Genomic DNA, 12,487 nt, shown 5'->3' on the forward strand with positions numbered 1-12,487 from the left:
GCACATAGGGACTGGAAGTGTCTATTATGATAAAAGAGCCAGGTCCATGAGCTCTTGGGGGAAGAGGCTTCAGAGACTCTCTCCTTGGAGCTCTAGGCCTTTCTCTGTTTGGGTAAGAACAGTGATACTTGGCTGGCAGTGAACAGCGGCCTCTCCTGGGTGGGTGTCATGCCTACTCCTCAGTTGGGCTCCTCTGCAAAAGTGGATTTAAGGAAGGTCACAGCTTTTATACCCACATCCAAGATTTACCCTAGAGTGAGCTCAGAGCACTGCAGGTGATCCAAAGAAACCCTTTAGGATTTCTCCTGTGTTATAGCCTCCGGAGGACACGGAGCATGCTGAGCAACATTTGAGAGGGTTGTTCTAGAAGCGCAGAAGAGAGCTGCACTTAGCCCTCTCCATAGCCTCTACAGCCCCCTGAGACTATGAAGTCACAGAAAGAGAGCTGGTCTGGCAGAAAGTTGCTTTGCCATTTTCGAGGCTGGTGGCCTTAATGAAGGCATCTAGCTCCTCCAAATCTAAGTCTCCTTACCTACAAATGCATTTAGTAATGGTCTCTGAGAAAATAATATGTGGACACTCCTGGCATGTGGTACATGTACAATAAATGCTCACCCACTCACCCACTCACCCAACAAGACAAAAGAAAACAAACACAAGCCACCACCAAGTGCTGTGCTGTTCATTTCTTGATGGCTTTATTCTCCTGAAAGAAGAAAAAGGGTACACTGACAGCTAGGGCAACAATGAGGAATTGTCAAAGTGCTCCCCAGTGCTAAAATGTCCTTGGGTTCAGGCCACTAGGTAGAAGACACAAATCTTCCCAGTCCTCTTAGGCACTCATTGGCAGATGAGTGTCAAAAAATCCTTTGCCCTGCCTTAAACAGCCCCTAGGTCACACATGAATGTCCTTCATCAGCTCTGCATGAAGGCTTTAGAAGACAGCGCATTTATAAATGAGAAGGCAACTACTGGGGTGGTTACCTTTCTTTTCCATCCGTTTCATGTCCATCAGCTTCTCCACGTTATTGGGGTCATTCAGCCACAGCTGCATTCGGACAAAGGGCTCCCGTCCTTTCAGACTGAGCTTGTGCCAGGGCTTTGGGCGAGCAAGGAGGTCGGAGACAGAGCCTTGGGTGAGCCCTAAGATGGTCTCACCAAATAAGCGTTGACCTAGAGAGAAAACAGAACCAAGAGAGATGTCATCACTGAGACCCAGGGATCTGGAAGGAGAAATATGTGTCAAGGTTAAATCAGACATAGGCTTTAACCCATTTCTTGTTTGCCCCAAGAAGACTCACAGGCGGCACTTGCAGCTACAGCGTTTACCCTGAGATAACTCGTGGGTTGGAATCCTCACCGTACCCCCAAAGTTTGCCACGAAATATCTGGCTTTTATTATTATTTTTGCATTGTTTTAGTATGTATCAATAGTCTTTAGAAACAAATGCCATCATTCTAGTTATTCATTCTGTTTTTAGTAGTGGTATTTCCATTTATAAAATATAGTTAATTCTTGACTGCTGAAAATGTCAAATCCTAGAAAACATAGCATTCCTATGTGTGATGTTAAACTAATGCTGGCAGCGAGCCGCACTTTTCTTTTTCTAAATGGGAAAAGAGTTAAAGGCCTAGAGTCAGGTCAGCTGGGTTCTGGCTTGGAACAAGTGCTTTGTAGAAGCATTTCTTCGACCAGACTCCTGAAGAATTCCATTGGTGACGCAGTCAGTTTTACTCTTGCGTTCTACTTATGCATAATGTTTCTCTCGAAAAGCCTTTAGGCTTTGGATGAACTGAGGCATGGATAATAATCCCTGCCACATTTATCAGAGGTGGTTAATCCCAAACCCAAGCTCAGGAGGTTAAGTAGCACACAGGGAGACCTCTCTTATACAACCTCAAACCACAGGAGTGTCTGCACCAGCTCCTTTCACGGTTCACAAGGTTATCAGGTCTTGCTGAGAAAAGAGGCCACTTGACCCAAGGTCACAGCAGGAAAGAGAAGGAGAAAGAGCTCCTCAGCTCTGTTTTTCTGAAAAGCAAGCCATTTCTAATTCTAAAGTCTGCTCCCACAGTCTAAGCTGCCTCTGCTGACTGAAGCTCAAAGTGCCTTTTCTTGATGCCTTTTCCCCGAGGCCATGGTGGGCAGCCAGTTCCCCAGGCTCATCAGAGGGCATTTCACTCTGGAGAGCACAGCGACATGTTCGTCAGAGGCTTCAAACGAAAATTTCTGTTCTCTGAGAGCCATTCAGCTGCAGGTTAAGAGGGGGCACCACTTTTAAAGGTACAAATGAGAATCAGGCACAACCTGAACGACCTGATGGGAGAACTTAAATGAACAGGACTTATTAGGCAGAAATGGAGATTGAGATTAGAGAGGCCAGTGTTTGGTACCATGAAGTACATGGAACGTGATCGGGGCAGAGGAGACTGTGGATGACTGGCTTATTCCCTCCATGCCTCACGTCCTCCGTCTGTGAGAGGGAAACACCATCACCTGTGCTTACAGGGTAGTTGTGAGAAAATGGTGGAGTGCTGCCTTGTAAAAAGTGGAACTCCAAGTAAAGTTTATAGCATGTAGTGCTTTGGATTTGAGAAGTAAAAAAGGTTTTTTTTGGTGTTACTCATTTTAACTTACAGATTCATTTACTGATTTTGTAAACTTGTTTCTCTGCTTTACAAACTCTTAGTTTAGCCTACAAACATCCTAAGTTTTTGTTGTGGTTGTTTAAATTTTACCTAATTTTAATCTGGCAAATAAATCTCATTTCATTCCAGGGAGCTTGCTGTGTTCAGGAAAATGATATATATGAATAGCTAGTTACTATTTGCTTGACCCATCTAGTTGTATGGGGGGAAAATCAAGTTGAGCATTCTTGGAAAATTATTTGTATTACTCTAGAGGTTTCACAGCAGTGGCTCGCAATCGTTTTTGGGTCACAGACCCATTTGAGAACCTAAAGAAAGTTACAGACCCTGATGAAATGCGCACACACACATTCTGCATATGATTTCAAGAGATTGACACACAGACATCCCAAGATCCCAGGCCAAGGGATAAGAGGATGCCTGAGTCTCAATTAAGGGTCATCTCTGATGCCTAATTCAGCTGTAATTTAGCCCCCTCTGTGTTCATTAATCCCTTAAGAGACCTCAGTGGGGCAAGCAGCTCCTTTCCCGGAGAACAATCATGAACATTGCTTTTCATCTCCGAGTCCAGGGTGATGCTGTTGTGGAGCTTTCTCCCCGAAGTTCCTGCTCAAAGAAGTGTAAGTCACCTGTCTGGCATGAAAGTTTCAGCCCTCAGAGCACTGATTTATACTTCACAACATTTGAAAATAGAGTTCCACAGGCCAGTGGGGTTCTGCTATGGTTGCACATAAACATGATCAGCTACAACTCTGAGACCGACGGGGACATGGATGGGAAGGCCAGCGTGAGATTTTAATGTTTACGACCTCACAACTGTGATCTTGCAACTTAGTGTTTGAAAATGAGTTTTCTTCAGCTGATTTTCAACATTTACACAAAATGACACTTCCTATAAGGGAGTGGACAGCAGTAATATATCAGGTTCTGCTTCCTTGGACTTGTGACAAGACTATAAGGTAGGGGTTGTCTCAAGTCTAAGAATTAGCCATTTTTAAGAGCCAACCACTAAATTATTGTTACAAATTAACTTGAAAAACAGACACACAAGGCCTCTCCTGAAGGTACTGGGCAAATTCCAGTAACTCTTTGGGGTCGTCTTAACATGCACCAAAGAGAATGGTGTTCCTTTAGTTGACTTTTACACCTGAGAAATAAGAAAGACCTAAGTGTTTGGGGAATGGCTGTCTCCATTCTCTGGATGTCTAAACCAGGAGAATCCTGTGTAGTCAATACTATACAGTGGGAGCACAGTGGTTTGAAATGACTAAGTACCCTAATATTCTTACAGTTATAGACCAGTGGTGCCATAGGGGCCCTCAGAGAGAGCCACATCTGGAAGAGCACCTGAAAGGCTGTGGCACTTTTGAGTTGAATGGCCTGGGTGTAAAACCCAGTGTGAGTGGTGGTAAACTCAGTTTTGTAGGGGCTGCCTCCTCCCAAGGGAGGGTCTGGGGAATGGAGCCAGCTTCACAGGTAATAGGGATGATAATAATGGACTATTAGCTGCCAGGCAAGGTGCTAGCAATTGCTGCTACTCACAACCCCTAGGCAGGCCAATTGTTATTCCAGTTTTACTGAGGAGGCTCAGAGAGTAGCTTGCTCAGTATCACAGACATAATATGTAGAAGACTTAGGATTTGAACCCAGTCTGTCAGACTCTCCCCCTATGCCAGTGGTTCCCACTTTTTTGGCACCAGGGACCGGTGCTCTTATGAGAATCTAATGCCTGATGATCCGAGGTGGAGCTGAGGCAGTGATGCTAGTGCCGGGGGTGGGGTGGGGTGGGGTGGGGTGGGGGTGGGGGTGGGCAGCAGCTGCAAATACAGATGAAACTTTGCTTGCTGCCGCTCACCTGCTGTGAGGTCCAGTTCCTAACAGGCCACGACCAGTACCAATCCTCAGCCTAGAGTTTGGGGACCCCTACCCTATGCCATCCTGGGCTGGCGGGGTGCTCCTGATCCTACCCAGCTCTGTGACCCAAAAGGATTTGGAGCTCTACTGGGCATGCCCCAATCAGCGGGATTGGAGTGGGTGGTCTGAGTAGGCTCTAGGTATGAGAATGCGTATGTTTTAAGAAGTCCTGGCGTGGGCATAGTGCAGAAGCCAGCTGGGACTGACCTGTTGAACTCTAGTGCCCTTATGAGCCGCTTAGGGGAATGTTTTTGTGTTTTTAAAGATAGACTGTAAACATTTAAACTCTTTGGCTGGCTCCGCCTGAGGGTCTTCCACCCCTCCTTCCTGAGAACTTCAACAGGAAATGACCTGCTACCTCTGGACTTAGCAACTGGGGTGGGAACTCACCGAGGTTGTTGTCGGTAAGCACCTCCTTGACCCTCTTGGTTATGCCGTAGGTGTCCAGCTCTGGAGACATGGCTACCAGCTCTTGAATGCTGAGGGCTGAATGTCCGGAGAGAGGCAGTGGGGTGGTGGGCTGGGAGTCTGAAGCAGGCGGATCACTGGGTTCTGGTGGTTTGCCATCCTTACTTGTTTCAATGGGGGGACAGGGCTGCTGGACCAGTTCAGTCAAACTCTTCACTGATTCGCTAGAGCTCATTGGTGATTCAGGTGCAGGGCTGCAGCTGGCAGAGGTCTTTGGCGTGCTTTCTGTAATTAAAGCAAATGGAAAACCGAGGCTGAAAATAGCTGTCTTTCCTTACCTAGGATAGTAAATAAATGCCTTGTACAAGAAGGATACAGTATGGATTTAAGTGAACTGTTTTATTGTTTTATAGTTTTTTGACAGAGTAACCTCTAATTTTTGGTATAAAAAATAGCAACAGAAGAAAAACTAGGGGTCTAAATAAAAGGTTTCCTTAGACTCAACATAAGGGCACTTTGTTAAAAAAAAATGTCATATTAATCATGTGCTATTACTGTCATGATTTCTAATTCTATAATTCAGAAGTACTTTGCCTAGATTATGATTTGCATACTTACTTTGTCCATAATTTCGTTTTGTCCATTGTTTTAATAAGGGCTGCCCATGATGTGTGGTCATGATAGTGATGACCCTTGATAAAGAGAACTAAGGGTCACTGCTGGCCCCCAGTGGCCCAGGGGCTGAGTCTCGGGACCTTGGGCTGGTTCTCACTGTGATTCCAGAGAGCTCCACAGCACCCAGACTGGAGGGAACCAACAGAAGAGGCATGCCTGCCCCGCTCTCTGCCAAGTCCTAGGAGGTGCTTCTGAAGGAAAGCTGTTTTTCTGTGCCCGATGTCACCGACACCAGAGACATGAGGTCAATGTGGGTAGTCAGGTCTCCACACTCTCCTTTCTTAAGAAGGGCCTCTGTACTGTTTTTGCAGGTGCCTGGTGGGGCCACCCTATGCTGTTGGTGGGTGCTCCCTTCTGGCCTCTGTAAAACCCAACATCCGTTCTAGTTTAGGGATGTCTGGAATAAAGGCTCTGGTCATTTCCTAATCTGCAAATATAAAGAAACACTGTGTCCGGGAGGAAATGTAAAGTGACTTAGTATTGCAGTCCTACCTACAAAGTAAAATCTACCTTTGGCTCGGAGTCCTGGTGCACTCTCTCCCTCTGTCACTACTGAGCACGGCACAGGGTAAGACTCCACAGTGCCATGTGTGAGGGGCCAAGCCCGGCATTGTTACATGGGCTCTATGGCCCAAGAGAGATGACAGCTCATGCAGCCAGGCTACTCAGTGTATATCAGCATACACGGATGGCCTCAAAAATATTTGGTACCTGGCTAAATGAAACGTAACACTGAGTAATAAACGAATTATAATTTACCAGATAACCAGAATAGCCTTTGCTGGACATATTATATCCAGAATAAGAAACTATTCTGAACCAAGAGGATGGGAAATGTATTCCAAATACAAGAGATATTTTGTATAAATACCTAGAAAGACAAAATCCCAAATAGAACAAATACAATGCAACTGATAAACCTGTTTATTGTCCTAGACTGGTAGAGTTCCACCAGCGCATAAACCTGTGTCCTCAACCTGGAAAATCAGGTTAAACAACAACAATGGTTTGTGAAAGATGTAAGAGAGACAGATGTAACAGCAGAAATGGTCCATATAAATCTTTAAGGCAATATGAATCCTACAAATCGGATTTCTTCTCTCTGCTCACCTTCAGGTCATCAGACAACTGGATATAAAACCCAGCAAATGTTATTTTTGTATCTGAAGCAGCAAAGGAATTGTACTGTAAATTTGCCCTGATTCACCCATGCGAGGGACCAATTTGGCAGATCATCCATCTTGCTCACTGTATACTGTCAAGGATGGCATGAATTCCTCACATGATAAACAGATTTCTCCTCAGGTTTGTGTCCTTTAACCCACAGCAAGGTCAAAATCATGGCTGCCTGGCTAAATGCACAGTGCTGCTGCCTGAGTGTTCTTTCTGTTTTGTTCTGGGTGCTGGCTGAGGCGGAGCTCCCCAAATAACTGGAGTGGCGGTGCATTTCCTTCTTCCACAAATTCGCAGTAAGCTGTCTGCATACATTTTTGCCATGAAAAACTCCTGAGAGAACAGAGGCACTCACCACACATGACCAGTGCTCCCAACCATAGCTACAGACAAATGTGAACCCCCAAGATCAAAACCCTGTGTGGACCTCGAGTTGTGCCGGGCCAGCCTGTATTTTCACCTCCACTCTCTGAGTCTGTGTCTAAAATATGACAACTCGAAGCTGAGTGTGCTTCCTGGGGTACAATTACTCATTGACAGACACATGTACACACAGATGTCACCATAGTCTCAGGTAATAGAAAGCAGAATCAGGGCCACGTTTTTGGATCAGCACAGATTCAACAGCAAGTGGACCAGGAATCCACATACCCAGAACATCATGTTGGAAAGAGTCATTCTTTAGAAAGCTATTTCCAGTAAGCACCACAGCTCTAGCAGCGGGATTGGCATCACAAAATCAAAGCTATTAAGAAGCTCCCACAGCCCCTAGCAAGGCGGCCGGGCCCCTTGGGGCAGAGAGGACAGGTGCTTGCCAGTCTGACTCACCACCGTCATAGAATAAGAAAGGCAAGTCAACAGAAAAGAACAAATATTACTGTCCCTGTCCCTCCCCACCCCCCAAACTATCAAATGGAACCCTTTGATAAAAAGAATACTTTTTGAAAGAACAGGCTTTGTTCCGTTCCATGCACTTAAAAAGAATTAAGGAAAAAAAGAGGAGTCTTGGGCTTGGCATTAAGGCACTGAACTTGGGCGTGGGAGCTACCTCTACTAGCCCATTACGTTAACTTGAATGTGATTCTTCATTTCTTGAAACATCCTGGTTTCCTTGTCTGAAAAATGCAGACAGGGCTGAGTGAGGAATGAACCTGCCACATGATTAGTGCTAAGAAACACAATCTGAATTTGATGTTAGAAAAAAGAGCAGTTATTAACTTGTGTTAAAATGTTATTTTTTTATATAAGGGTCCCCTACATTCATTGTAAATCTCCTCATGATTTATTCCTATTTCTTCTACAGTTCCTGGTACAAGACTGAGACGCTGGTGATAAACTCAAATGCTATATCTTGTATGATATCATTTATCAGCGGTCCTCAACATTTTTGGCACCAGGGGCCGGTGCTCCTATGAGAAGCTAATGCCTGATGATCTGAGGTGGAGCTGAGGCGGGGATGCTAGCGCTAGGGAGTGGCTGCAAATACAGATGAAGCTTCGCTCGCTTGCCCGCTGCTCACCTCCTGCTGTGCGGCCCAGTTCCCAACAGGCCACGGACTGGTACCTGTCCGAGGCCCGAGGGTTGGGGACCCGATTTAGATTATATTCTGGAAAAGGTAAATCTATTAGGGACAGAAAACAGATCAGTGGTTGCTAGGAGTGAGGGGCAGGAGTTGATTACAAAGGGGCATGAAGGAATTCTGAAGGCAGGATGGAACTATCTATATCTGGATTACCAAAATTCATATAAATTATACCTCAATATACACTTACTTAGGAAAAAAGTGTTGGTGGAAAGAATGAATAAAGATGTGCTATTCCATTCATTCTTTCACTCATTCCCTAAGTATGTTGAGTCAGGACTTTGGGAACATGGCAGTGAATAGGCAGAGGTGGCCCTGCCCTGTTGGAGCTCGTGCCTACAGGGACAATGGTCATTAAACAGAAGTAGCTTAAGGGCCTAAATGTCCTGATGGGAGACAGATGGGGGGCATGCGAGCTGGGGGGGGGGGGCGGCATTGATGTGGCCTAGGGATACCTTCCAGTAGAGTGACATTTCAGGTAGACTACAGGCATGGACAGGAATAAGTCAAGAGAAGTAGGAGTGGCAAAGGAAGGAAGGCAGATTGTTCCAGACATCTGGTGGGCTTGAGGCATGAATGAAATTTAGTGCAGCGACATGAGGCAAAGAGAGGCCCCCTGGGGCTGAGTGCAAGACCTCTGAATTGGCCTCCTGCACTGGGGAGCCAGGGAAAAGCCCTTCAATCTGGCATCACTTCTCTTTTGGGGATGCAACGCAGGCACTAGAATGTGTACTGAGACCTTATCTGAAAGAGCAAAAACTGGAAATAGTGTCCATTGTCAGGGGACCAGTCTCTGGATTGTGGCATGTTCATATACTATGTGCTACAAACAGTAGTGAGGATGGCAGGACTGGAGCCACATGTACCAGCATCCATACAAAATGGTGAGCCCACAGAGCAGGGTATGGAAAGAAGCAGAGTGTAACATCTGTATGCAGGTGGGAAGCTTGTATATATATACTTTATGTTGTAGTGGCGACCTGACTACGTGTAAAATCATGCATAGGAATGACAGTAAATTTAGGATGGACAGCAGTTGACTTCTAGGAGGGATAAGCTTTTGGAGAGGGCTTCAGCTCTATCTTTAATATTTTATTTCTTTTAAAAATTATGACCAAAAGTTAAGGTTAAAGTTGACAGGCACATGGGCATTCATTACATTATTACAGAGTTTTATGTTTAAAATATTATAGACCTGACATCAAAAAGTAAGAAAGAAAATAAGCTCACTGTTGCTTCAGTGGAGAGAATGAATTTGCCAGTATCAAGGCTGGGGTCAGGAGGTCCTGAGGAGGCTGTAACGCCATGTGGGGAGAGTAGACGGTGGCCTAGAAGAGGACAGGGAGCTGGTGGGGAGAAGTATATAGGTTTGAGAGAGGTTACAAGGTAGCTTCAACAGGACTTGGGGGCTGAGCAGATGTGGCGAGAGGACTGAGGAAGAGGGAAGAAATGGGTGGTTCCCAAATTGTGGCCTGGGCGAATGGGTACATGAGGTGCCATTCTGGGAGAGGGTGCATCTGAGGAGCATCTGAGGAGGAAGACATATTAAGAAATCCTACTTTATCATCATTTGTAATAGCAGCTACTACATAAGCTAACATTTCTTATGCATTCACTGTGTTGCAAGCACTGTGCTAAGGCTTCATGGGAATGCACTTATTCAATTCTCACGACGACCTAATAATGTGAAGTAGGCACATACATTACTCTCTGCTGACAGAGATAAGATATAATGCCCAGAGTTATACAGCCAAGAACTAGTCAGATGTTACATATTCTATGTAACCCACCTGTATAATTAAGTGGTGCCTGTACCTGCCTAGCCATTAATAGAGTGATTGGACATGATTTCTCTACACTCCACATATCAATGTGAATAAACCTCAAAAACACGACAGTGAGCCACAAAAAGCCAACGTACTACTGGGATGAGGGAAGGGAACCAAAACACATTTAGTAGTATGTATGGATATGGCAGTGTGGTAAGGGCATTTACCCACTGTTTCATTCAATTCTCGTAACAGTTCTGCAGCAGAAATATAAACCCTGCCCTCCAAGTGGGGAAACTGAGGCTCAGAGGCAACGGGACTTGGTCCAGGTCACAGGCATGGAATAAAGATCTAAACAAGATGAGGAGCAGAAAGCCTACACATTTCTATCTTTCATCTGCAAGTTACTGCAGTATCAAGATAGCTTGCCTACCTTCTCCCCTTCATTCATTCACACTCATTCAAACATTTAAAATACCTACTCTGTGTCATGCTCTCTGCTAGGCAGCGAGGATAAGAGAAATTAGACACAAACCTTGCTTTCAGGGAGTCTGCAGCCTGCAGGACCGGGATAACTGAAAATGGGTAATTTGCATTATTTGAAAAGCTCAGGTACACAGTCCATCTATCCAATTTTGACAGCAATAGGAAGGTGTTACATTTAAAAATTGATCCATGTGGATTCATTTTTTTTTTTTTGCAAGGTTTCAAATCTTACATAAGAGTTGCTTGGTTAGTAAGATACAGAAAAAAGAGACAGTGACTCAAGGTCCTCTGAAATACACAAGCCATTCAGTAACTATAAAAGGATTATGAAAAATATTATATTCCAAAAACAGCAGGCAAACAACAGCTGCCTTAAGTTTTCAATAGAAGCCAACTGAAAATACACACCCACCATAATTTTCAGAGACAAATGTCTCTGCAGTTTATCCAATCTACTGTTTAAATTTCCATACCCAGCCCTCTATCTGCAGTAATAATAACCCAAATTCCATTTAGTGTTCATTTGAGCAGTCAGGATAAAGTCATTTCTTATTATCTCCCCACTGTGTAAAAAATAGCTTGAAGGTAGGAAGTCAGCAAGCATTTTCACCAAAAAGTAATTATTGTAAGTGACATTTTTACTGCTGGCATGCCATAAGGCGAACTGTGCATTCGGAAGGACAAGTTGCTGAAACAAAATGACAGGGTACTCTGTGACATTCTGACAAGAACCCAAACATTGTTTAACTGGCGGCTGGTCTGATGCACCACTTTTCATTATGTCCATAGTTTAGGCTTTGAGCCTGTGCCAAGCCAGGAAACTCCAAGTGCCTATAAAGACAGACAAGTATGGAAAGAAGGGAGAGAGGAGGGAAAAGGCTGGGGGGTAGGGAGAGGGTTAACACACATGGCTGAGGAGCAGCACGGTCCCAGCCTGGCACATGTAAATGCGAATGAGGAAGGAAGTCAAGGACAAGAGGAAAGCAAGTGCAGGGCAGAGGTGGAGAGATGATGGAGCCAGAAGGGACAGGAGACTTGGCAGCTGCAAGTGACATGGTGGTGCCAGGATGCGCAGAAGGTTTTGGAATGCCCAGTGCTGGGTATCCTCGATCTGAAAGGAGCCCTAGTGACCTTGAAGGACCCTGCCCAGCTTGAGGGCCTTTCCAGCTGACAGTGCTGATAGCTTCAAAAGCCACAACAGTATACCCACCAGGCTGGAATGCTTCCCAGCTGAGTTCAGATGCAGAGATCGTGAAAGGCACTAAACCTGTGCTGAAACATGGACACCTGATCGCATATTCCCATGGTTCTTCTCCAAAGACCCACTATGTGAAGGTTTATGGCCAAAGTCTCTTTAGAAATGATGAAGTTTTCTGCTTCAAAGGTAACCAGCCATCTAAATTTAGTCACAAACTGGCCAGGCCTATGCCACCCAGGATTGTGAGACCCTCTCACTGACGAGTTCCGACATCTCCAAACAGCATAGCTTTCCTTGGTGGCGGCAGCAGCACTGATGGGCTCCCCAAGGCCTGAACCCCGTCTCTGAGGCTAACAGCAGATACTCATTGCCTCTTGAGGACTATCACCCTATGATTAGTCACGTATCTCCGTTAGACACAGTCAATATAAAAACAGGGAGGTCTCTGCTTTTGAACATGAGTGGTATTTCTGACTGATAAGTAGGAACTTGAAACAAAATACATGGATATTTTAATAAATGTCACAGAGACACGTAGGAGCTTTCCACATGCCCTCTTACCACGCTACCAGATATTTCCCACGGAGAATGAAACAGAAGTAATCTAACAGTACACTAAGGTATAGCAGAAGC

The 12,487-nt window shown here is 45.1% G+C and overlaps 1 protein-coding gene across 9 annotated transcripts in view; it reads right to left on the reverse strand.

Moving 5' to 3' along the window:
• The window catches only part of CUX1 (cut like homeobox 1), a 342,512-nt gene that overhangs the window by 37,537 nt on the left and 292,488 nt on the right, over nucleotides 1–12,487 (reverse strand). For 6 of the 9 annotated variants that reach the window (XM_036226215.1, XM_036226211.1, XM_036226209.1 and 3 more), the window contains 2 exons: nucleotides 4,954–5,256; nucleotides 985–1,173 (listed from right to left, as the gene is read on the reverse strand). The exons of the other annotated variants lie outside the window; for them this stretch is intronic. In XM_036226215.1, coding sequence (XP_036082108.1) covers nucleotides 985–1,173; nucleotides 4,954–5,256 — 492 coding nt within the window. The remainder of the gene's footprint in view (nucleotides 1–984; nucleotides 1,174–4,953; nucleotides 5,257–12,487) is intronic. 9 annotated transcript variants of the gene reach the window in all.

This window comes from Rousettus aegyptiacus, unplaced genomic scaffold (genome assembly GCF_014176215.1).
Source record: "Rousettus aegyptiacus isolate mRouAeg1 unplaced genomic scaffold, mRouAeg1.p scaffold_m13_p_8, whole genome shotgun sequence".
In the NCBI taxonomy this organism is placed as follows: Eukaryota; Metazoa; Chordata; class Mammalia; order Chiroptera; family Pteropodidae; genus Rousettus; species Rousettus aegyptiacus.